Here is a 23,370-nt window from a genome sequence, read left to right as displayed (position 1 = left end):
ACGTAATCGTTACAACTGTATTCACTGGCGTAGATGTTAGGGTCGGCAGACGGGCACTGACGTACTTGTTACAACTGTATGCACTGGCGTAGATGTTAGGGTCGGCAGACGGGCACTGACGTAATCGTTATAACTGTATTCACTGGCGTAGATGTTAGGGTCGGCAGACGGGCACTGACGTAATCGTTACAACTGTATTCACTGGCGTAGATGTTAGGGTCGGCAGACGGGCACTGACGTAATCGTTATAACTGTATTCACTGGCGTAGATGTTAGGGTCGGCAGACGGGCACTGACGCAATCGTTACAACTGTATGCACTGGCGTAGATGTTAGGGTCGGCAGACGGGCACTGACATACTTGTTACAACTGTATGCACTGGCGTAGATGTTAGGGTCGGCTGACGGGCACTGACGCAATTGTTACAACTGTATGCACTGGCGTAGATGTTAGGGTCAGCAGACGGGCACTGACGTAATCCTTATAACTGTATTCACTGGCGTAGATGTTAGGGTCGGCCGACGGGCACTGACGTAATCGTTATAACTGTATTCACTGGCGTAGATGTTAGGGTCGGCAGACGGGCACTGACGTAATTGTTACAACTATTCACTGGCATAGATGTTAGGGTCGGCAGACGGGCACTGACGTAATCCTTATGACTGTATTCACTGGCGTAGATGTTAGAGTCGGCAGACGGGCACTAAAGTAATTATTATAACTGTATTCACTGACGTAGATGTTAGGGTCGGCAGACAGGCACTAAAGTAATTATTATAACTGTATTCCATGTGTTCAGAGAGCAACAGGAAAGCTTGAACACATTAAGTAGAGACATGGAAGTATTTTAAAAGATCCAAATTAGAGTTGAAATGAAAACGTCCAAGTACCAAATACACTGGATGGGATTAATGGTAGATCAGAGATTGCAGAAGATTAGTGAACCTAAAGACGAAGCAGTAGACACTCTCCAAACTGAAATAAGGAAAAGAATAATATTTTAAAACAAACAGGAGCATCATGGAGCTGGAGGACAACTTTCAGAGATCTAACGATTGTGTGATTGGAGTCCCTACGTGGGAAGGGAGGGACGGAAGAATTGTTGGAGGACATGACAGCTGAAAAGCTTCCCAGTTTGATGGAAACTATAAGCCTAGATCTGACCATCTTTTCTTTCTTTTCTCTTTGTTGACCAATGGATTCATGTCACATGATCAGACCATCTTAATGACCCCAGAAATGAAGAAAATGACGCAAGGCACATCATCATCAAGTTACTCAAAACCAGTTACAAAGAGATAAATCTTAAAAGCAGCCAGAAAAAAAAAAAAAAAAAGGCCTTTGCTTATGGAAGAAACAAAGACAAAGATGCAGATGACAGCAGATTTCTCATGAGAAACAATGCAAGTGGGAAGACAATGGTGTAGTGTGTTTAAGATGCTGAAAGGAAAAAAAAAAAAAAAACACCCGTCCACCAAGAAATCTATACCTAACTATCTTTTAAGTGACAGTGACATAAAAATGTTTTCAAACACACAACAGTCGAACTGGTTCATTACCAGCAGACCTTCACTGAAAGAAATGTTACAGATGCTTTAGGCTGAAGGAAAGCAAAACCATGTGGAAATCTGGATCTATACAGAAAATTGAAGAGTACTGGAAATGGTAACTACATGTTTAAATACATGATACTCAACTCTCTTTAAAATATAATTGTTTAAGAATAGTAATTATGGCCGGGCGCGGTGGCTCAAGCCTGTAATCCCAGCACTTTGGGAGGCCAAGACGGGCGGATCACGAGGTCAGGAGATCGAGACCATCCTGGCTAACATGGTGAAACCCCGTCTCTACTAAAAATACAAAAAACTAGCCGGGCGACCTGGCGGGTGCCTGTAGTCCCAGCTACTCGGGAGGCTGAGGCAGGAGAATGGCGGGAACCCGGGAGGCGGAGCTTGCAGTGAGCTGAGATCCGGCCACTGCACTCCAGCCTGGGCGGCAGAGCGAGACTCCGTCTCAAAAAAAAAAAAAAAAAAAAAAAAAAGAATAGTAATTATGTAGCAGAGAGAGGAATTTATAACATATACAGAAATAAAATATTTGACAAAAATGGCAAAAATAAAAGGCCAGGAGAGAAGAAAATGGTAAATGCATATATTTGAAGTGGTAGAATAGCACTTGAAGGCAGAGTATGACAAATTAAATATGCATGTTATAAACTCAGAAGCATTTACTAAAATAGCAAAGCAACAAATTACAGCTGATAAGTGAACAGTGGAGATAAAGTTGACCCACATAAAATACTTAATCCAAAGATGGCAGAAAGGAGGAAAAGAGGGAAAAAGAACAGATAGAACAGGTAACACAGCAAGATGGTCAGATTGCATAAAAAAGCAATACCCACATATATACTGGCTAAAATAAACTGCTTTTTTCTTTTCTTTTTTTTTTTTTTTGAGACAGGATCTCACTCTGTTGCCCTGGCTGGAGTGCAGTGGCGCAGTCATGGCTCACTGCAACTTTGACCTCTTGGGTTCAAGGAATCCTCTGGCCTCATCCTCCTTTTTTTTTTTTTTTTTTTTTTTTTAGCTGGAGTTTTGCTCTTGTTGCCCAGGGTGGAATACAATGATGCGATCTCGGCCTACTGCAACCTCTGCCTCCCAGGTTCAGATGATTCTCCTGCCTCATCTTCCTGAGTAGCTGGGACTACAGGTGCACCCCATCATGCCTGGCTAATTTTTTTGTAGAGACAGGGTCTCACTATGTTGCCCAGGCTGGTCTTGAACTCTTAGCCTCAAGGGATCCTCCTGCTTCAGCCTCCCAAAGTGCTGGGATTGTAGGCATGAGCTACTGTGCCTTGCCACCCTCTTTAAATTTAAAGAAATAAATAGGCTATAAGTAAAAGAAGGATAAACGTTACACAATTCTAACTCTGATGTAAAGCAATCTGGAGTTGCTATAATATGAAATGTACTGATTTCAGAGCAAAGGAAACTACCGGATAAAGATACTTCATGATAAAGGGGTTCATTCATCAAGAAGATACCGTAAATGTGTGCACCTAATAACAGAGCCATAAAATACATGAAGCAGAAACTGATAGTGCAGAGAGAAATGGACACATCCACAGTTGTCGTTGGGACTCTCAGTGATGGATAGAACAAATAGACCAGAAATTAGTGTCAGCACCATCAAGCAGCCTGATCGATTGGCTTTATACAGCACTTCACCCAGCAGTACGTTGTTTACCAGTGCACATGGGACATTTTCCAGGATAGACCATTTTAGGGGGCCATAAAAAGTGTCAATAAACTTTAACAAATTCAAATCATATAAATTATGTTCTCTGAGAAAAATATAATTAGAAACCAGTAGACTGGGCACGGTGGCTCACACGTGTAATCCCAGCACTTTGGGAGGCCGAGGCGGGCGGATCACAAGGTCAGGAGATCGAGACCGTCCTGGCTAACACGGTGAAACCCTGTCTCTACTAAAACTACATAAAATTAGTGGGGACATGGTGGTGGGTGCCTGTAGTCCCAGCTACTCGGGAGGCTGAGGCAGGAGAATGGCGGGAACCCGGGAGGCGGAGATTGCAGTGAGCCAAGATCGCGCCACCGCACTCCAGCCTGGGCGACAGAGCGAGACTCCGTCTCAAAAAAAAAAAAAAAGAAACCCATAAAAAATATCTGGAAGATGATTAGTTACTGAGTATATGTTCTATTAGTCGAAAAAGGAAAACAAAAGAGAGGTTAGAAAGCTTTCTGAGGCTGGGCGTGGTGGCTCACGCCTGTAATCCCAGGATGTACAAATCATGAACTCTGCTTCTGCCTTAGGAAATTAGAAAAAGGAAAGCAAATTAAGTCTAAAGGATGCACAAGAAAGGAAACAAAGATCAAACTGGAAATTAATGAAAACAGAAAAATAGAAAAACACCTGTTAAGCTGTCTTTTTGAGGCAATGAGTAAAATCAATAAGCTTCTAGCCAGAAAAGAGTGAAAAAAAACAAAACATTTTTTATATCAATATCAAAAATGAAAGACGTGGCATCACTACAGGGTCTGTTGCTCTTAAGAGCACGTGGAGGAATAGTATGGTATAATAACTTACGCCAGCAAATGTGATTAATTTTATATGAAATGGGCAAGTTCCTTGAAAGACAAACCATTCATGCTCACGTAAGCGGTTTTTAGAACCTGCTGAGCTCTGTATCTATTAAATAGATTCGATGTGTAATTGAAAACCTTCCCACAAAGAAACTACATGCCCATCTGGCTTCACTGGAGTCTCTGCCACACATTGAAGGAAGAAATAATAGCAATTCTATATAAACTCTCCCAGGAATTTGAGAGGAAGGAATACTTCTGATTTTGTTATGCTGGTATTACTCTGATAGCAAAACCAAAGATGTTACAAGAAGAAAATAGATGCAAAAATGAATATGAATATAGATGTAAAAATTCTTAACAAAATTTTAGCAAATCCCACTTGAGAATATATAAAAAGGACAATATGGCTGGGTGTGGTGGCTCACGCCTGTAATCCCAGCACTTTGGGAGGCCAGGAGTTCGAGACCAGCCTGGCCAACATGGTGACACCCCATCTCTACTAAAAATACAAAAATTAGCTGTGCGTGGTGGTACACGCCTGTAATCCCAGCTACTCGGGAGGCTGAGGTGGGAGAATTGCTTGAAACCAGGAGGCAGAGGTTGCAGTGAGCTGAGATCACACCACTGCACTCCAGCCTGGGTGACAGAGTGAGACTCTGTCTAAAAAAGAAAAAAAAGGGGCCGGGCACGGTGGCTCAAGCCTGTAATCCCAGCACTTTGGGAGGCCGAGGCAGCAGATCACGAGTCCAGGAATTCAAGACCAGCCTGGCCAACATAATGAAACCCCGTCTCTACTAAAAAGACAAAAAAGTTAGCTGGGTGTGGTGGCGGGCACCTGTAATCCCACCTAATTGGGAGGCTGAGGCAGGAGAATTCGCTTGAACCTGGGAGGTGAAGGTTGCAGTCAGCCGAGATCACACCACTGCCCTCCAGCTTGGACAACAGAGTGAGACTCCATCTCAAAAAAAAAAAAAAAGGACAATCCATCATGACCAATTGGCAGTTATACAAGGAATATGTAATTGGTTTAAGAATAGAAAATTGATGGAATCCAGCTATTATCAAACTAAAGAGAAACCATGTGATCATTTCAATAGATACAGTAAAAGTATTTTACAAAATCCAACATCCATTCCTGATTTAAAAAATAACTTGGCAAACTAAGAGTACAAAGGAACTTCCCTGACCTTACAAAAGACATCATGAAAAAGTTACAGTCAACATCATACTTAATGGTAAAAGACTGGATGCTTTCCCTAAGATTAGGAGGAAGGCACATATGTTCACTCTTACTAATTGTGTTCGGTAATAATACTGCAGGTTCTTCCCAGTGTAATTATGCAAGAAAAATAAATAAAAGGATCTAGTTTGGAAAGGAAGAAGTAAAACTTTTTGTTCACTGTTGACATGATTACCTCTGCAGAAAACCTAATAAATCTGTGAAAAAAGCAATTATAATGAATAAGTGAGTTTATCAAGGTTGCAAGATCAAATTGTAAAAACAACACTTTTTTCTGTATTAGCAACAAAAATTTGGAAATTATGTTTTGTTAGTATTATAAATATGCAATGCTTAGGGTGACACTTAACTAATATGTGCAAGATTTGTACACTAAAAACTACAAAACATTGCTGAAAGAAAGTAGACCCAACTAGATGGATATATTTTGCTCACAGATCAGAAGATGTAATGTAGTTAGGATGTTAGTTTTCCTCATACTCATCTAGAGATTCAACACAACTGCAGTCAAAATCCAAGCAGGCTATTTTGTAGAAATTGAGAAGCTGATTCTGAAATTCATATCGAAATGCGAAGGACCTGGAATAATTAATTCATTTCAAAAATAAAAAGCAGTTTGGGGACTCACAGCACCTGATTGCAGACCTGGTGCGTTTGGGGTCACTGTGGCGTGGGGTTCCAGATGGGAGGAAGCTTCCTGAGAGGTAGTGCCTAGTTGAGTCTAAGAGGACGAGGAGGTCGGTGAGCTTGTTGGAACCCCTGGTGGAAGGATGGGCTGAGGATGGAGAGCAGGTGCACAGGGGAAGGCGTTGGTCAGGGTTGCTCTCAGGCTGTCGTGGATGCTTTTTAGCTTTTCAGAACTTCACTGATGCTGCTGTTTTACTTTTCAAAAAGATTGAAGCTGTACAAGTAGGTCACCTGTTTCCTCTTAAACAAGAAATTAAAAATACTTAAGTTTTGTTTCTTTTTATTTTTCTTTTTTCTTTTTTGAAACAGAGTCTTGCTCTGTCACCCAGGCTCTAGTGCAGTGGCGTGATCCCGGCTCACTGCAACCTCAGCCTCCTGGGTTCAAGTGATTCTCCTGCCTCAGCCTCTCAAGTAGTTGGGATTACAGGCGCATGCTGCCACACCTGGCTAATTTTTGTACTTTTAGTAGAGATGGAGTTTCACTGTGTTGGCCAGGCTGGTCTCGAACCCCTAACCTCGAATGATCCACCTGCCTCGGCCTCCCAAAGTGCTGGAATTACAGGCGTGAGCCGGTGCGCCTGGCCAGAGTTTCATTTTTAAAAATAGCATACCTAGCAGTCCCAAGCATTAAAATTAAAATGTGTGGAGATTTAAGTGGCGGAAAGAGCATTTCCTCTAGGGAGGTGGTTCCCCCGCTTGTGAGTGGAGTGAGTGTGGGTTAGATTTGTGGCCCCACAGTCTGTCTGGGACTTGAAGAAAGTTTCCGATTGGCCTGCAGTGTCTCTTCCTGCTGGGCCCCGTCACCGGCTGTGCTCTCTTCTGGTGCCTGAGTCTTTTTTATTTCCCCTTGAATTAGCACAGTTAGTATCTATGGAAGGGCCTCTCCTCGGGGAAGGGGGCGGCCCTGTACTGATGCCAGCTGGGGCATCAGGGAGCAAGGAGACAGGTGCCCACCACAGCCGTGCCCACTGTGGTTCTGCAGACCGTCGGAGAGTGGTGGTGTATGTGTGAGGCCCTGTGGCTTCTATGAGCCAGTGCTGCAGGCAAAGTGGCACCAAGGCTAGGAATAGCCGTGTAGCCGTGGGTCCCTCCCCGTCACCACCCGGGCCAGAGGCCATTGGTTCTGATTTCTAACAGCAGAGGCTGCTTTTGCCTAACCTTGAACCTCATGAAAGGAAACTGTACTCTGTGCATTCAGTTGTGTCTGGCCTTTTTTTTTTTTTTTGAGACAGGGTCTCACTCTGTTGCCCAGGCCGGAGTGCAGTGGCGCGATCCTCCCTCCTCCTCTGCCCGTGTGGCTGGGACCATAGACACGCTCCACTACACTCAGCTGATTTCCTTCCTTACTGGTAGGGTGTGGCTCTTTGTCAGATTACACACACATTACACATGTTCTGTGTAGCAAATATGTCCCACTTAGGATGTGCTTTTTTTTTTTCTTAATAGTTTCTTGATAAACAGAGGTTCTTAATTTTACTATAGTCCAATTTGTTAATTTTTCTTTTGTGCCTTGTTTTTTGTGTGTGTCCAATTAAGATATCTGTGCCTACGATAAGGCCACAAAGATTTTCTCCTACATTTCTTTCCAAAAGCTTTATTATTTTACTTTTAACATTTAGGCCTACAGTGCATCTAGAATTAGGTTTTACGTACGGGATTGGATGAGGTAAAGGTCCAAGGTTCATTTTTTTCACACTTGACTCTTGAATAACTCAGGGTTTGGGGCACTGACCCCACCAGGTGGTCAAAACCCACGTCTTACTTGCTGCTGCTGCCGCCAGCACCCCCCCCCCCCCCCCCCCCCCCCCCCCCCCCCCCCGTTAACTACAGACAGCCTGCTGTTGGTGAGAAGCCTTCGGATAGCAAGTCAATTCGCATGCATTTTGTATGCTATTGTAACATCTGTACTCTTCCTATAAAGTCAGAAAAGAAAATGGTAGTAAGAAAATAATAAAGGAGAGAAAATATATGTACTTCATCACGTGGAAGTGGATCATCCTAAAGATCATCGTCGTCGCTTTCACGTTGAGTAGGGTGTGGAGAAGGAGGAGGAAGGGGGTTGGTTGTGCTGTCTCAGGGGAGGCAGAGGAGGAAGAAAATCTACGTATAGGTGATCCTCCTAGCTCAGACCTGTGGTTTTCAAGAATGGACTGTGTACCTGGTGAATACAGCACTGTTCTCAGAATTCAGGTGATCCGTGTGAACATGGATTGCTCCTGAGCGCCCTTGTGCTATGGCTGTGCACGCTGTATGTGTGTGGTCCTGCGTCCTTCCCCAGTGACTGCCGGCAAGTGTCGCCTGTGTGGACAGCTGGGGACACTGAGTCTCAGATGTGGGGCTGAGAGTGAGGACGGAGCAGGTGCTTGTCCTCCTGTTCACCCTCCTCCTAGTCCTCAAGTCCTGTGGTCCCACAGTCCTGCCATGATTGTCTTGTGCTTGCCCCGGCCCAGCATGGAGTGGGGGTGGTGTCTCCGGCTGACATGGGCTGGATCCTGGCTTGTGGGCACAGTCTCCCTGCTGTGTGGGAGACTGGCCAGGCTTTGCTGCAATGCAGGGCCAGACATCAGGAGCACTGAGGAGTGGGGTTGGCTGCCCGGGGGCGGCTCACGGGTGCCGTGGAGTCCATCTTCATTCTGTCCAGCCACTTGGTGGCGATGGGCTCGGCTGAGTGGTTGGTGTGGTGAGGCATTTTCCAAATCAGCACTGTTCCTTCTCCCCTCTTGCAGTGCAGCACCTTCCCGTCTGATGCTGGGGTTGTCCCGATGATGCCCTGACGTCTGTCCACTTCGGCGAGGAAGCAGACAGCGATGTCCCAGACACAGGACTACGAGTGCAGGAGCCATAATGTCGACCTGCCGGAGTCAAGGCTTCCAGGGTCGAGCACTCGGTAAGGAGCCGACCGACCTGCGGAGCTACCCGGGCCTCAGGAGTGGGTGGAACTGCTTTCTTCCTTTAGAGAAAGTGGCGTGCGCGCAAAATTCTCTGTGGGGTCGCTGGCTTTTCCCAAGGCCAGGGTGGCTGATGCCACCTGTGCACAGCACTGCCCTCAGGGCTCTGGCCTGCGATCCTGCAGATGCGGGTCGCCATGACTCGTTTTTATCTTTCTGATTTTTGACTTTCTTATTTATTTATTTATTTATTTATTTAGGAGACAGGGTTGTCTGGGCTGGAGTGCAGTGGCGCGATCATAGCTCACTGCGGCCTTGAATTCCTGGGCTAAAGCAGTCCTCCTACCTCAGCCTTCCAAGTAGCTGGGACTGCTGGCACGCACTGCCACGTCTAGCTGATTTTCAATTTTTTGTAAAGATGAGGTCTGTTGCTCAGGCTTATCTCAAACTCCTGGGCTCAAGTGATCCTTTTGGGAGGTCGAGGCCTCCCAAATTGCTAGGATCACAGACGTGAGCCACTGTTCAGCCCTGATTTCTAGACTTTTATTTGGAAATAATTTCATGCTTCCGGAAAAGTCACAAGAATAAGAACAGCCCCATGAGCACTCGAGGCACAGAGACCTGTGGCTGTCATCGCTCCTGTCGCCTCTGAATGTTTCTGGGGATCGCAGTGTGAGAGCATGCGCTCCCTCAGGACGTCTTCCAGGTAGCCCAGGACACTTGTTACCACAAGTAAATCTGACTCTGTCCCATCTCAGCCAGCGTCCCGTGCCTCCAGGTCGGCTCTGCCCCTGACTGCCTCTTTTAATCTGGAAGAATTTCACCGCTTTTCTCTGCCTTTGTCACATTGATTTTTTTTTTTTTTTTGAGATGGAGTTGTCCAGGCTGGAGTGCAGTGGCGCGATCTCGGCTCACTGCAAGCTCCGCCTCCCGGGTTCACGCCATTCTCCTGCCTCAGCCTCCCGAGTAGCTGGGACTGCAGGCGCCTACCACCATGCCTGGCTAATTTTTTTTGCATTTTTAGGAGAGACGAGGTTTCACCGTGTTTGCCAGGATGGTCTCGATCTCCTGACCTCGTGATCCGCCCGCTTCGGCCTCCCAAAGTGCTGGGATTACAGGTGTGAGCCACCATGCCCGGCCCACATTGATATTTTTAAGGTAATAGTCACCCTATTTAAAACAGATGATCCCAGCCTGGGCAACCTAATGAGACCCCATCTCTCCAAAAAATACAAAAATTAGGCAGGCATGGTGGCAGATGCCTATGGTCTCAGCTACTCGGGAGGCTGAGGTGAGGAGATCCCTTGAGCCCAAGAGATTGAGGCTTCAGTGAGCTGAGATCGCATCACTACACTCTGGCCTGAGCAACAGAGTGAGACCCGTGTCACAGTAAAGTAAAATAGAGTTCCTTGGTTTGGGTTTGTCTGACAGTTTTTCAGGAGGATGCCGCACGGGTGGTGTTGGGGCCTCCCGGGCCCCACATCTGCAGACACTGATGCCCACCTGCCCCTCACCTGGCAACATGACCTCTGACCCCGACAGAGGCCTCACCCGCACCCCCCGAGTTGCAGCTGCTGCCTCCCGGCTACCTGAGGGCGCTCTGAGCCCGGCTCCTTGTCTGGTGCTTTGTGACTCCCCGTGTGGTTGGTCTTTCCAGGACTGTGCACCTTCCACACTCGATCCGCACTCGGCCTTGACCTGAGCAGGAGTCCTGCTGTCTCCTTGTTCGTTTGTTCATTGGTTCTTCATTCGTTTGTTCGCTGATGTGGACGGAGCTCCGTTGGGTTTTTTCGGGGCTTTTGTTGCTCTTGCTCTTCACTGGCTTGGTGCCCAGATAGGCCTCCAAGCGTCTCGCCGGCTCCTGCGTCCCTGACGGCCTCATTCCTCCGAGTGCTTCCTCCTGGCACAGCTGCCCTGCTCAGCCCTGGAATCAGCTATTTGTCTAGGGAGTTCTGGTTCCTTTCAGGGAATACTGGTCTTAGAGAACAAGGTCTGGGTTCTTAGAACATCCAGAGCTACTGCAGTGTGTTTGGTTTTGGGCCTCTTTTTTTTTTTTTTTTTTTTTTTTTTGATGGAGTCTTGCTCTATTGCCCGGGCTGGAGTGCAGTGCCCTGATCTCAGCTCACTGGAAGCTCTGCTTCCGGGGTTGAAGCATTTCTCCTGCCTCATCCTCCTGAGTAGCTGGGATTACAGGCTCCCACCACCACACCCGGCTAATTTTTTGTATTTTTAGTAGAGATGGGGTTTCACCATGTTGGTAAGGCTGATCTTGAACTCCTGACCTTGTGATCTGCCCGCCTCAGCCTCCCAAAGTGCTGGGATTACAGGCGTGAGCTTTTTGGCCTCTTAAGCACATAGAACTAGAAAATTACACAGGAGTATGCACATGTACACACAGGTACCCAAACACCTCCACGCGCACACATACATACACAGGTTCACGAGCGTGTATGCACACCTCCACACATGCAGGTACACGAGCACGCATGCACGCCTCCACGCACACACACACAGGTACATGAGCACGCACACATGCCTCTATGTACATGCAGGTAGGTACACTAGTGCACACACATGCCTCCACACACACGCACACGCAGGTAGGTACATGAGCTCACACGCACGCCTCCACACACATACACTTAGGTACACGAGCGCACACACGCCTCGCGCACATGCACATAGGTACACGAGCACACATGCATGCCTCTACATACCTGCAGGTAGGTACACGAGTGCGCACACACGCCTATGCAGGTAGGTACATGAGCTCACACACCCGCCTCCGTGCACACGCAGGTAGGTACAGGAGCTCACACGCACGCCTCCATGCACACGCACATAAGTACATGAGCACGCACACATGCCTCCACGCACACGCGCATAGGTAGACAATCACGCACACATGCCTCCACACACACGCACGTGCAGGTAGGTACACGAGCACACACGCACACCTCCATGCACACCCACGCAGGTAAGTACATGAGCTCGCACAGACACCTCCACACACACACAGGTAGGTACACGAGCATGCATGCATGGTTCCACGCACACAGGTACAGGAGCACGCATACACACCACGCACACGCAGATAGGTACATGAGCTCGCATGCATGCCTCCACACACGTATCCACACACACACAGGTCGGTACATGAGCTTGCATGCACACCTCCACGTGCACACACGCAGGTAGGTACACGAGCATGCATGCACGCCTCCACGCACACACACACAGGTACAGGAGCACACATGCCTCCACGCACATGCAGGTAGGTACATGAGCTCGCATACACGCCTCTATGCACAAGCACACTCAGGTACACAAGCGTGCATGCATGCCTCCACGCACACAGGTACAGGAGCGCGCGCACACACCTCCATGCACACGCACATGCAGGTAGGTACACAAGCTCGCACACTCGCCTCCATGCACACAGGTACACGAGCGTGCATGCACGCCTCCACTCACACACGCAGGTAGGTACATGAGCTTGCATGCACACCTCCACGCGCACACACGCAGGTAGGTACACGAGCATGCACACACGCCTGCATGCACACGCACACAGGTACAGGAGTGCACACGCACCTCCATGCACACGCAGGTAGGTACATGAGCTTGCACGCACGCCTCCACGCACATGCACATAGGTACACGAGCTCACACGCACGCCTCCATGCACGCGCAGGTAGATACATGAGCTCGCATCCACACCTCCATGCACAGGCACACTCAGGTACACGAGTGTGCATGCATGCCTCCACGCACACATATACAGGAGTGTGCTCACACCACACACACGCAGGTAGGTACACGAACTCGCACACATGCCTCCACGCACACGGATACACGAGCATGCATGCACGCCTCCACTCACGCAGGTAGGTACACGAGCTTCCATGCACACCTCCACGCACACACGCAGGTAGGTACACGAGCGTGCACTCACGCCTCCACGCACATGCACACAGGTACAGGAGCGTACACGCACCTCCACGCACACGCAGGTAGGTACGTGAGCTTGCACACACGCTTCCATGCACACGCGCATAGGTACACGAGCACACACGCAGGCCTACACACACACACGCAGGTAGGTACATGAGCTCGCATGCACACCTCCATGCAGAGGCACACTCAGGTAGGTACACGAGCGTGCATGCATGCCTCCACGCACATAGGTACAGGAGCGCGCGCACACACACACCTCCGTGCACACGCACACAGGTACAGGAGCGCATGCACACACACACCTCCGCGCACACACACACAGGTACAGGAGTGCATACACACCTCCACGCACATGCAGGTAGGTACATGAGCTTGCACGCATGCCTCCACGCACACGCACATAGGTACGCGAGCGCACACGCACGCCTCCACGCACACGCACATAGGTACATGAGTTTGCATCCATGCCCCCATGCACAGGCACACTCAGGTAGGTACACGAGCGTGCATGCATGCCTCCACGCGCACAGGTACAGGAACGCGTGCGCACACACCTCCGTGCACACGCACATGCAGGTAGGTACACGAGCACACACGCACACCTCCATGCACACACAGTAGGTACTTGAGCTCGCATCCATGCCTCCATGCACAGGCACACTCAGGTAGGTAGACGAGCGTGCATGCACACCTCCACTCACACACGCAGGTAGGTACTTGAGCTCGCACACAAGCCTCCACGCACACGCATACAGGTACACGAGCATGCACGCACGCCTCCACGCACACACATGCAGGTAGTTACATGAGTTTGCACACACACCTCCACGCACACGCACACAGGTATACGAGTGTGCATGCACACCTCCACACACATGCACGCCTCCATGCACACGCGTCCTAGAATTGCTGAGCACACACGGCGCCCCAGTCCCGTCCCTCCCACAGAGAGTCGCTCTGTGGTCTCCTCTTCCGTCACATTTCTTCTTCCCTGGCTCCCAAGAACACCAGTGCGTTTACTCACTTGCTCATCTGATAATTCGTCTAAAATTGGTTCAGAATTGCTTCATCCATTCCACTACAAAAATACATGTACTAAAAAAAGTCAGGGTTCATTTGCATTCCCTCACGTGCGTATGTCTCCCAGGAATGCGACACCGGCTCATCCTGTGTTCCTAAGTTGTTTGGATTAGCTCTTTCTCTTTTCTTCATTGTGGTTCTGGCATCCGTTGGTTCATTACTTTCAGTTAGAGATTTTTTTGTCTCCCTTTTCATTCTTCCTGATACACTTTTGTATTCTAAATATATAGACCATTCGCACCCTCCCAAAGCCCCAGCCGTTCGCAGGCACATCCAGCCAGGCCTCTTCCCCACGTCCTTTCTGCACCCGCCTACCTGCTGCAGGCAGAAACTTGTCTTGTTTTCTGTTTATCTCCTGGGTTTCTGTTGTGAAGAATAAACAGATGTTGGTATGTTTTCTTATTTCCCCTTCATCCTTACACAAATGGTATCATGATTTATGCGTTCTTTGCACAATTTGCTTTTTCCACTTAAAACATCCCCTAGACATCACTGCCTCCCAGACCATCGAGATTGTCTTCCTCCTTTTTCAAAGCTTCCTGGGCCTCTGTTGTGTGCCCCAGTCTTGTGTTGGCCATGTGGGTAATTTCGAATATTCTGCACTTATAAGGAATACTGCTGTCTGCTTGTGTCATTCTGAGTTTTGGGAGGTGCATCTGCAGGTGAATTTCTGACAAGGGACTGTTGGGTCCACGAATACCTTTGGATTGCTGTCCTTGGGGCGTCTGTGAGCAGCACCGGCCCCGGGCCATGGGGCGTCAACTGCTGCCTGCTGTCAGGTGCGTGGGCGGGTGCCTGGGGTCAGATGCACGGGCTGGTGCCTGTGGTCAGGTGCGTGGGTTGGTGCCTGTGGTCAGTTGCGTGGGCGGGTGCCTGGGGTCAGATGCAGGGGCTGGTGCCTGTGGTCAGGTGCGTGGGCGGGTGCCTGGGGTCAGGTGCGTGGGCGGGTGCCTGGGGTCAGATGCAGGGGCGGGTGCCTGGGGTCAGGTGCGTGGGCGGGTGCCTGGGGTCAGGTGCGTGGGCGGGTGCCTGGGGTCAGGTGCGTGGGCGGGTGCCTGGGGTCAGATGCAGGGGCTGGTGCCTGGGGTCAGGTGCGTGGGCGGGTGCCTGTGGTCAGGTGCGTGGGCGGGTGCCTGTGGTCAGATGCAGGGGCTGGTGCCTGTGGTCAGGTGCGTGGGCGGGTGCCTGGGGTCAGATGCAGGGGCTGGTGCCTGGGGTCAGGTGCGTGGGCGGGTGCCTGGGGTCAGGTGCGTGGGCGGGTGCCTGGGGTCAGATGCAGGGGCGGGTGCCTGGGGTCAGGTGCGTGGGCGGGTGCCTGGGGTCAGGTGCGTGGGCGGGTGCCTGTGGTCAGATGCAGGGGCTGGTGCCTGGGGTCAGGTGCGTGGGCGGGTGCCTGTGGTCAGATGCAGGGGCTGGTGCCTGTGGTCAGGTGCGTGGGCGGGTGCCTGGGGTCAGATGCAGGGGCTGGTGCCTGGGGTCAGGTGCGTGGGCGGGTGCCTGGGGTCAGATGCAGGGGCTGGTGCCTGGGGTCAGGTGCGTGGGCGGGTGCCTGGGGTCAGGTGCGTGGGCGGGTGCCTGGGGTCAGGTGCGTGGGCGGGTGCCTGGGGTCAGGTGCGTGGGCGGGTGCCTGGGGTCAGGTGCGTGGGTGGGTGCCTGTGGTCAGGTGCAGGGGCTGGTGCCTGGGGTCAGGTGCGTGGGCGGGTGCCTGGGGTCAGGTGCAGGGGCTGGTGCCTGGGGTCAGGTGCGTGGGTGGGTGCCTGTGGTCAGGTGCAGGGGCTGGTGTCTGGGGTCAGGTGCGTGGGCGGGTGCCTGGGGTCAGGTGCAGGGGCTGGTGCCTGGGGTCAGGTGCGTGGGCGGGTGCCTGGGGTCAGGTGCGTGGGCGGGTGCCTGGGGTCAGGTGCGTGGGCGGGTGCCTGTGGTCAGATGCAGGGGCGGGTGCCTGTGGTCAGGTGCGTGGGCGGGTGCCTGTGGTCAGATGCAGGGGCTGGTGCCTGTGGTCAGGTGCGTGGGCGGGTGCCTGGGGTCAGATGCAGGGGCTGGTGCCTGGGGTCAGGTGCGTGGGCGGGTGCCTGGGGTCAGATGCAGGGGTGGGTGCCTGTGGTCAGATGCAGGGCCTGTGGTCAGATGCAGGGGCGGGTGCCTGGGGTCAGGTGCGTGGGCGGGTGCCTGGGGTCAGGTGCGTGGGCGGGTGCCTGGGGTCAGATGCAGGGGCGGGTGCCTGGGGTCAGGTGCGTGGGCGGGTGCCTGGGGTCAGGTGCGTGGGCGGGTGCCTGGGGTCAGGTGCGTGGGCGGGTGCCTGGGGTCAGGTGCGTGGGCGGGTGCCTGGGGTCAGGTGCAGGGGCGGGTGCCTGGGGTCAGGTGCAGGGGCGGGTGCCTGGGGTCAGATGCGTGGGCGGGTGCCTGGGGTCAGATGCAGGGGCGGGTGCCTGGGGTCAGGTGCAGGGGCGGGTGCCTGGGGTCAGATGCGTGGGCGGGTGCCTGTGGTCAGATGCAGGGCCTGTGGTCAGGTGCGTGGGCGGGTGCCTGGGGTCAGGTGCGTGGGCGGGTGCCTGGGGTCAGGTGCGTGGGCGGGTGCCTGGGGTCAGATGCAGGGGCGGGTGCCTGGGGTCAGGTGCAGGGGCGGGTGCCTGGGGTCAGATGCGTGGGCGGGTGCCTGGGGTCAGGTGCAGGGGCGGGTGCCTGGGGTCAGGTGCAGGGGCGGGTGCCTGGGGTCAGATGCGTGGGCGGGTGCCTGTGGTCAGATGCAGGGCCTGTGGTCAGATGCAGGGGCTGGTGCCTGGGGTCAGGTGCGTGGGCGGGTGCCTGGGGTCAGGTGCGTGGGCGGGTGCCTGGGGTCAGGTGCGTGGGCGGGTGCCTGGGGTCAGATGCAGGGGCGGGTGCCTGGGGTCAGGTGCGTGGGCGGGTGCCTGGGGTCTCCGTGCAGCCTGGGCTTTGAGGCTCTGAGGATCGCCGAAGTGGCTGCTCTCCAAATGTCTGTGTTCGCCTTGTGAACTGCGCGCTCTCACGTTTTGCTCTTTATGGTATTTTTATCTTTTCATGCTCAAATTTGTGTATTAAAGACATGAGTTCTTTGTCTGTAATTTATATTGTAAATGTTCCACTAAATGTGTCTAAAAAGCCAAACCCAGTTGTATTTGTAGTGGCTTTTGCACGTAAAAGGTTTTGAAGTTTTGTGCAGTCAGGTTGGCCGTCCTTTCTTCAGTGCCTGTGTGTTTTTAGTGACCTCCATCCAGGTGACTGACAAAAGAGCGTGTTGCATTTGCTCAGGGACTGGCACACTTTTGTTTTTGCTTTTGGGTCTCAGCTCCACTTAGAGTTGGTTCTTGTGTGTGGTGTGAGGTGGGTCTGACCTGTTTGTTTTCCACGTGCATCCGGCTGTCCCCACGCCATTTGTTTGAGGCTGAGGCTGCCTGTGCTCTGTGAGGGGCACCATGCCTTCTCTCATGCCCCAGGCTCTGTAAGGAGCTGGGGCTGCTTCTGTCCGTCTGTCTGGTCCTGCTGGCCTCCGGTCCTGTGCCCAGCCACACCTTCCTCATCCCTGTGCCCAGCCACACCTACCTCACCGAGGGTCTCTGCTGCTCCTTCGCAGCCTGCGTGGGTCTCACGTGTCCTCATGTGGCGCCTTGGTAACCCTCCACTGACACCCACGGCTGGGTTCCGAGTTCCCCTGTACGCACAACGCGGAGAGGGCCCCCCAGGTGTCCAGGCTTTAAGGCCATGCCAGGCGCCCTCTGGACTTCCCTGGGCTGCTCCTTCCCCACCACGGAGCTCCTGCTCTGTCCAGACTCTCCTTCCCTGCTGGCGAGTGGGTCTCCATGGCTTCCTGCCTGGTGGGTTTGAGCATCTCTGTGTGTTCTTAGCCCTCAGGTTTCTGCCTCTGGGAATCTCCTCCGGCCTTTTCCTCCGTTTAAGTCTTTCTTAACCTTTGTGGTGTGGATGCGTCCCTGTCTGTTCCAAGTACAGCTGCGTGTTGACTGCGAGCCTGGATTACGGTCTCCGTCTGTGCTCACCCCTTCATGTCAGTGCTGGTGGCCTTTGATGAGCCAATGTTTTGAACTCCAGCGTTCTCTGTCCACCTGCCTTTTCCCTGTGGTTTTGTGTCTTACTCAGGAAGCCCTTTCCTAACTGAGCTCGTGAAATTCTTCATGTATTTTCTTCTAAAAGTCTTAGGTTTTGCCTTTCCCATTTGATCAGACTGCTTTTCATATCAACCCAAGTCAGCAATCCCAGCTCCATGGTTACAGTCTTGCCTCCCTGATCCTCTGTTCCCCCCGCCCCCTGCCCCTGTCCTCAAGGGCATCGTGTAGATCTGCGAGGGGCAGCGAGGGGCTGCGAGGGGCTCTGTGTCCATGCCTCAGTGTGCTGGGGTTCCAGCCTGGGCACGTGGCTTCCTCGGCTTCCTGGCAGCTCACGTCTGTGTCCTGAGTTTCCTCCCCAGCTGCAGTCCTTTAATTCAAAGATGCCTCCACCCTCCCTCCATGTGCTCTTCTAGATGGAGACAGGACCAGTCGGCCCCACCCAGAGAAGACGTCATGTTGGGCTTTGGACTGGAGGCGTAGGGCTGTGTGGCTGCTGGTGGGGAGTGTCCTGGCATTTGATGAGGTGGTTGCTGCGTCGGGGGGAGCTGTCTCCCCTCGTCCTCACGGAGCAAATGCGTCTCCTGCTGGATTCACCTTGCTGTTGTGAGCCTTTATTACAGCCCTAAGGCCGTTAGGGCTCCCGTCGCCCTCCTCCCAGGCTCTGCCTGGGAGGCACTCAGCCAGGGCCCTCCTCATCTCCTTGGGCACGAGTGAACCAGGGATATCAAGGCCCAGAGGGAGTTCCCGCGACTCTTCCCTCATCACGTCTGGTGTGAAGCCATGGCCTCTGCTGCTTGGACTCTGTCTCATGGTGGTAGACCTGCCTTGCACTCCTGGTGGCCTCAGGACAGCACGATGTGCCTGGACACGCGCCCTGGGCCTGGAGGGAGAGTTGGGAAGGTGGGGCTGGCAGGCAGAGCCTGTGCCCCCCCCGTGTTAGGGGTGTGGTGCCCGTGCGGGTCTGGAGGACGGTCTAACATGGTGGCCACTCCTGCAGCATGTGCCAGGTCCTGCGGCACTAGTGGGTCCTATCTGTGTGCCGTTTCTCGTCTTCACCGAGGACCGTCTCTCAGCAGTGCGCGCCACCCGGGGCCTGCAGCACTGGATGTTTGCCTGGTAAAGAGCAGCGCCTGGCTGTGTGCAGGAGGCCCGAGAGGCCACACCTCCCCCACGTGCTAACCTTTGCAGGGCTTCCCCTGTCCCTCACAGCACCCTCTCCATGCGACCCTCATAGCCAGTCTGGATTCAGCCCGCGAGTGAATGCCCTTCAGTGCTAGGCCTTGATTTAGGAGACCAGGAGGGAGTGGAAGGGCTTAACCTTTGAGTCACTTGTCAGGAACAAAGTCTTGAGGCCAGACAGGAGCAGTGGTGGAGCACTGAGGGGTGGTGGACGGGGCTGGGGTGGCGAGGACTCAGCCGTCCTCCTCTGCCGCCAGGGCCCTTTGGGTTCTGGTCCTGTGGGTTTGCTGCTGGGCCACTGTCTCCTTTGTCTGTCGTGTGCAGTTGTGAGCAGCCTATTGGGTGAGGAGGGGATTTGGTGTCTACTGCTTGGTCTGGGTGTCCTCTGTGGGGTGTCTGTGGTGATGGGTCTGGGGCTGGCCACACCTGCTGCCTGGCAGAGCGATAAGGATCGAGAGGAGCAGCGTGGCAAAGAGGACGACATCTGGGAACAAAGAGCAGATCCGGGGGGGCGATGGGAAGACAGCGGTGAGGTGGGAGGGACACCAGGTGCCCCTGGCAGAGGCTGCACACCCAGGAGGGTGGGAGGGACACCAGGTGCCCCTGGCAGAGGCTGCACAGCCAGGAGCTGTGCTGGGGGCTGCATGCCTTAGGGAGCGGTCCCACTGGGCCCACCAAGAGGGTCTGCTTGGGGCCAGCTGTGGCGGCTGGAGGCTCAGCATCGCCGTGGCCATCGTGGGCCCTGTTCAGCCTCTGCGCCTTCCACATGTTCCCAGACACCTGCCTGCCTCTCGGGACCTCTTGGCTGAGGGCAGCCTGACAGGGCCTTCCCAGCGAGAGCCCAGCCCAGCTGCCGCTCACCGGCCAGACTCCCTTTTTTTTAGGATTGAAATATAGTTCATATGCCACAAAGCTCACCCTCTAAGGTGCGCAATCCAGTGGCTCTTGGAGCAGTCAGAGTTGTGCACCTGCTGCCACCATCCGCCTCCCACAGAGAAGCCCCACTCCCAGCAGCAGCCCTCCCCAGCCCCAGGCACTGTGGGCCAGCTTTGTGTCCTGTGGGATTCACTTACTCCAGACAATTTAAATACATGGAATCATGCAAGTGGTCCTTCGCTCACGATGACACGCTCCAGGTTCATCCACGCCGTCGCTTGGGTCAGGGCTGCATTCCTGTTATTGCCGAACGATATTCCCGTGTAGGGATGGGCCACATTTTGCTGATTCATGCGTCCGTTGAAGGACATTTGCTCTGTTGCCACTTTTTGGCTATTATGAATCATGCTGCCATGAACATTTATGTGCAGATTTCTGTGTGAAGACATTTTCATTTCTCTTGGGTATATACCTAGTTGTGGAATTGCTGGGTCAGGTGGTAATTCTGTGGTTTTTTTGTTTTTTTTTTGGTTTTTTTTGAGAAAGGTTGGTGCTTGTCAGGCTGGAATGCAGAGGTGCAATCACAGCTCACTGCAGCCTTCAACTCCCAGGCTGAGGCGATCCTCCCACCCCAGCCTCCCAAGGTGCCGACATTACAGCCACCACACAGAGCCTGTTTGACTTTTTTTTCAGACAGATCCTCACTCTGTTGCATAGACTGGAGTGCAGTGGCACAATCTTGCCTCACTGCAACCTCTGCTTCCCAGATCCAAGTGATTCCCATGCCTTAGCCTCCCAAGTAGCAGGGACTACGCGTGTGTGCCACCATACCCGGCTAATTTTTGTATGTTTAACCTTTTTTTTTTTTCTTCTTTGAGATGGAGTTTCGCTTTTGTTGCCCAGGCTGGAGTGTAGTGGCGCGATCTCGGCTCACCGCAACCTCTGCCTCCCGGGTTCAAGCAATTCTCCTGCCTCAGCCTCCTGAATAGCTGGAATTAGAGGCGCCTGCCACCATGCCCGGCTAATTTTGTATTTTTAGTAGAGACAGGGTTTCACCATGTTGGTGAGGCTGGTCTCAAACTCCTGATCTCAGGTGATCCGCCTGTCTTGGCCTCCCAAAGTGCTGGGATGACAGGCGTGAGCCGCGTACCCGGCCGGTGTGTTTGACTTATTGAGGAACCACCACACTCTTCCATGGTGGCCACACCGTTTAACGTCCCCACTTCCTACCAGCAATGTATAAAGGTTCAGGTTCTCCGCAGCCTTCACAACGCATGTTGTTATGGTTTTGCCGTTCCAGTGGGTCTGAGGTGGTGTCTCTTGTGGTTTTGATTTGCATTTCTCCTATGGGTAATGAACATGGGCATCTTTTAATGTAGATTGGCCATTTGCATATCTTCTTTGGAGGTGTGTCTGTTCAGATATTTTGCCCATTTTTAAACTGGGGTATTTATCTTTTTTTTTTTTTTTTTTTTTTTTTTGTGAGACGGGGTCTCACTCTGTTGCCCAGGGCTGGAGTGCAGTGGTGCAATCTCGGCTCACTGCAACCTCTGCCTCCCGGGTTCAAGCAATTCTCCTGCCTCAGCCTCCAGAGTAGCTGGGATTACAGGCACCTGCCACCACGCCCAGTTAATTTTTTTTTTTGAGACTGAGTTTTGCTCTTGTTGCCCAGGCTGGAGAGCAATGGTGCAATCTCGGCTCACTGCAACCTCTGCCTCCCGGGTTCAAGCAATTCTCCTGCCTCAGCCTCCCGAGTAGCTGGGATTACAGGCGCCTGCCACCTCACCTGGCTAGTTTTTTGTATTTTTAGTAGAGACGGGGTTTCACCGTGTTAGCCAGAATGGTCTCGATCTTCTGACCTCGTGATCCACCCGCCTTGGCCTCCCAAAATGCTGGGACTACAGGCGCCCACCACCACACCAGGCTAATTTTTGTATTTTTAGTAGAGACAGGGTTTCACCATGTTGGCCAGGCGGGTCTTGAACTCCTGACTTAGGTGATCCACCCGCCTCGGCCTCCCAAAGTGCTGGGATTCCAGACGTGAGCCACTGCACTGATGTGCGGACCAGCCCCACAGGGTCGGTGGGTTTTTCTTCCCGTGTGCGGAAACAAGAGATTGTAGAAATAAAGACACACGACAAAGAGATAAAAAACAGCTGGGCCGGCGGACCACTACCACCAAGACTTGGAGACCAGTAGTGGCCCCGAATGCCAGGCTGCACTGATACTTATTGGATACAAGACAAAGGGACAGGGTAAGGAGTGTGAGTCATCTCCAATGATAGGTAAGGTCACATGGGTCACGTGTCCACCGGACAGGGGGCCCGTCCCTGCCTGGCAGCCGAGGCAGAGAGAAAGAGAGAGAGAGACAGCTTACGCCGTTATTTCTGCATATCAGAGACTTTTAGTACTTTCACCAACTTTGCTACTATTACCTAAAAGGTAGAGCCGGGTGTACAGGATGGAACGTGAAGGCGGACTAGGAGCGTGACCGCTGAAGCACAGCATCTCAGGGAGACGGTTGGGCCTCCGGAGAACTGTGGGCGGGTCTGACTGATGTCAAGCCCTCCACAAGAGGTGGAGGAGTAGAGTCTTCTCTGAACTCCCCCAGGGAAAGGGAGACTCCCTTTCCCAGTCTGCTAAGTAGAGGGTGTTTTTCCTGGACACTGACGCTACCGCTAGACCACGGTCCACTTGGCAACGGGCCTCTTCCCAGACACTGGCGCTACCGCTAGACCAAGGAGCCCTCTGGTGGCCCTGCCTGGGCATCACAGAAGGCTCACACTCTGGTCTTCTGGTCACTTCTCACTGTGTCCCCTCAGCTCCTATCTCTTTATGGCCTGGTTTTTCCTAGGTCATGATTGTAGAGCGAGGAGTATTATAATATTGGAATAAAGAGTAATTGCTACAAACTAATGATTAATGATATTCATGTATAGTCATATTTATAATTTATATCTAGTATAACTCTTGTTATTTTATATATTTTATTAGACTGGAACAGCTCGTGCCCTCGGTCTCTTGCCTCGGCACCTGGGTGGCTTGCCGCCCACACACCCGGCCTATCTTTTTTTTTCTCTTTGAGACAGGATCTCACTCTATTGCCCAGACTGGAGTGCAGTAGATCAAGGCTCACTGCAGTCTCCACCTCCCAGGCTCCTACCCTGTTATTACTGAATTAGGAGAGTCCTTTGTGAACCTCATCAGACGGATGATTTGTGGGTGTTTTCTCCCATCCTGTGGCTGTGTTTTCACTCTCTCGGTGGTGACCACAAAAG

At 52.3% G+C, this 23,370-nt stretch overlaps 1 protein-coding gene across 1 annotated transcript in view; it reads left to right on the top strand.

Moving 5' to 3' along the window:
• Positions 1–23,370, top strand: part of ARHGAP39 (Rho GTPase activating protein 39) — a 153,929-nt gene that overhangs the window by 72,115 nt on the left and 58,444 nt on the right. The window contains exon 2 of the mRNA XM_030921776.1: positions 8,760–8,920. Coding sequence (XP_030777636.1) covers positions 8,841–8,920 — 80 coding nt within the window. The 5' untranslated portion in view covers positions 8,760–8,840. The remainder of the gene's footprint in view (positions 1–8,759; positions 8,921–23,370) is intronic.

This window comes from Rhinopithecus roxellana, chromosome 17 (genome assembly GCF_007565055.1).
Source record: "Rhinopithecus roxellana isolate Shanxi Qingling chromosome 17, ASM756505v1, whole genome shotgun sequence".
In the NCBI taxonomy this organism is placed as follows: Eukaryota; Metazoa; Chordata; class Mammalia; order Primates; family Cercopithecidae; genus Rhinopithecus; species Rhinopithecus roxellana.
The sequence above is the reverse complement of the archived record's forward strand: the minus strand, read 5'-3'. Positions and strand labels throughout refer to the sequence as shown.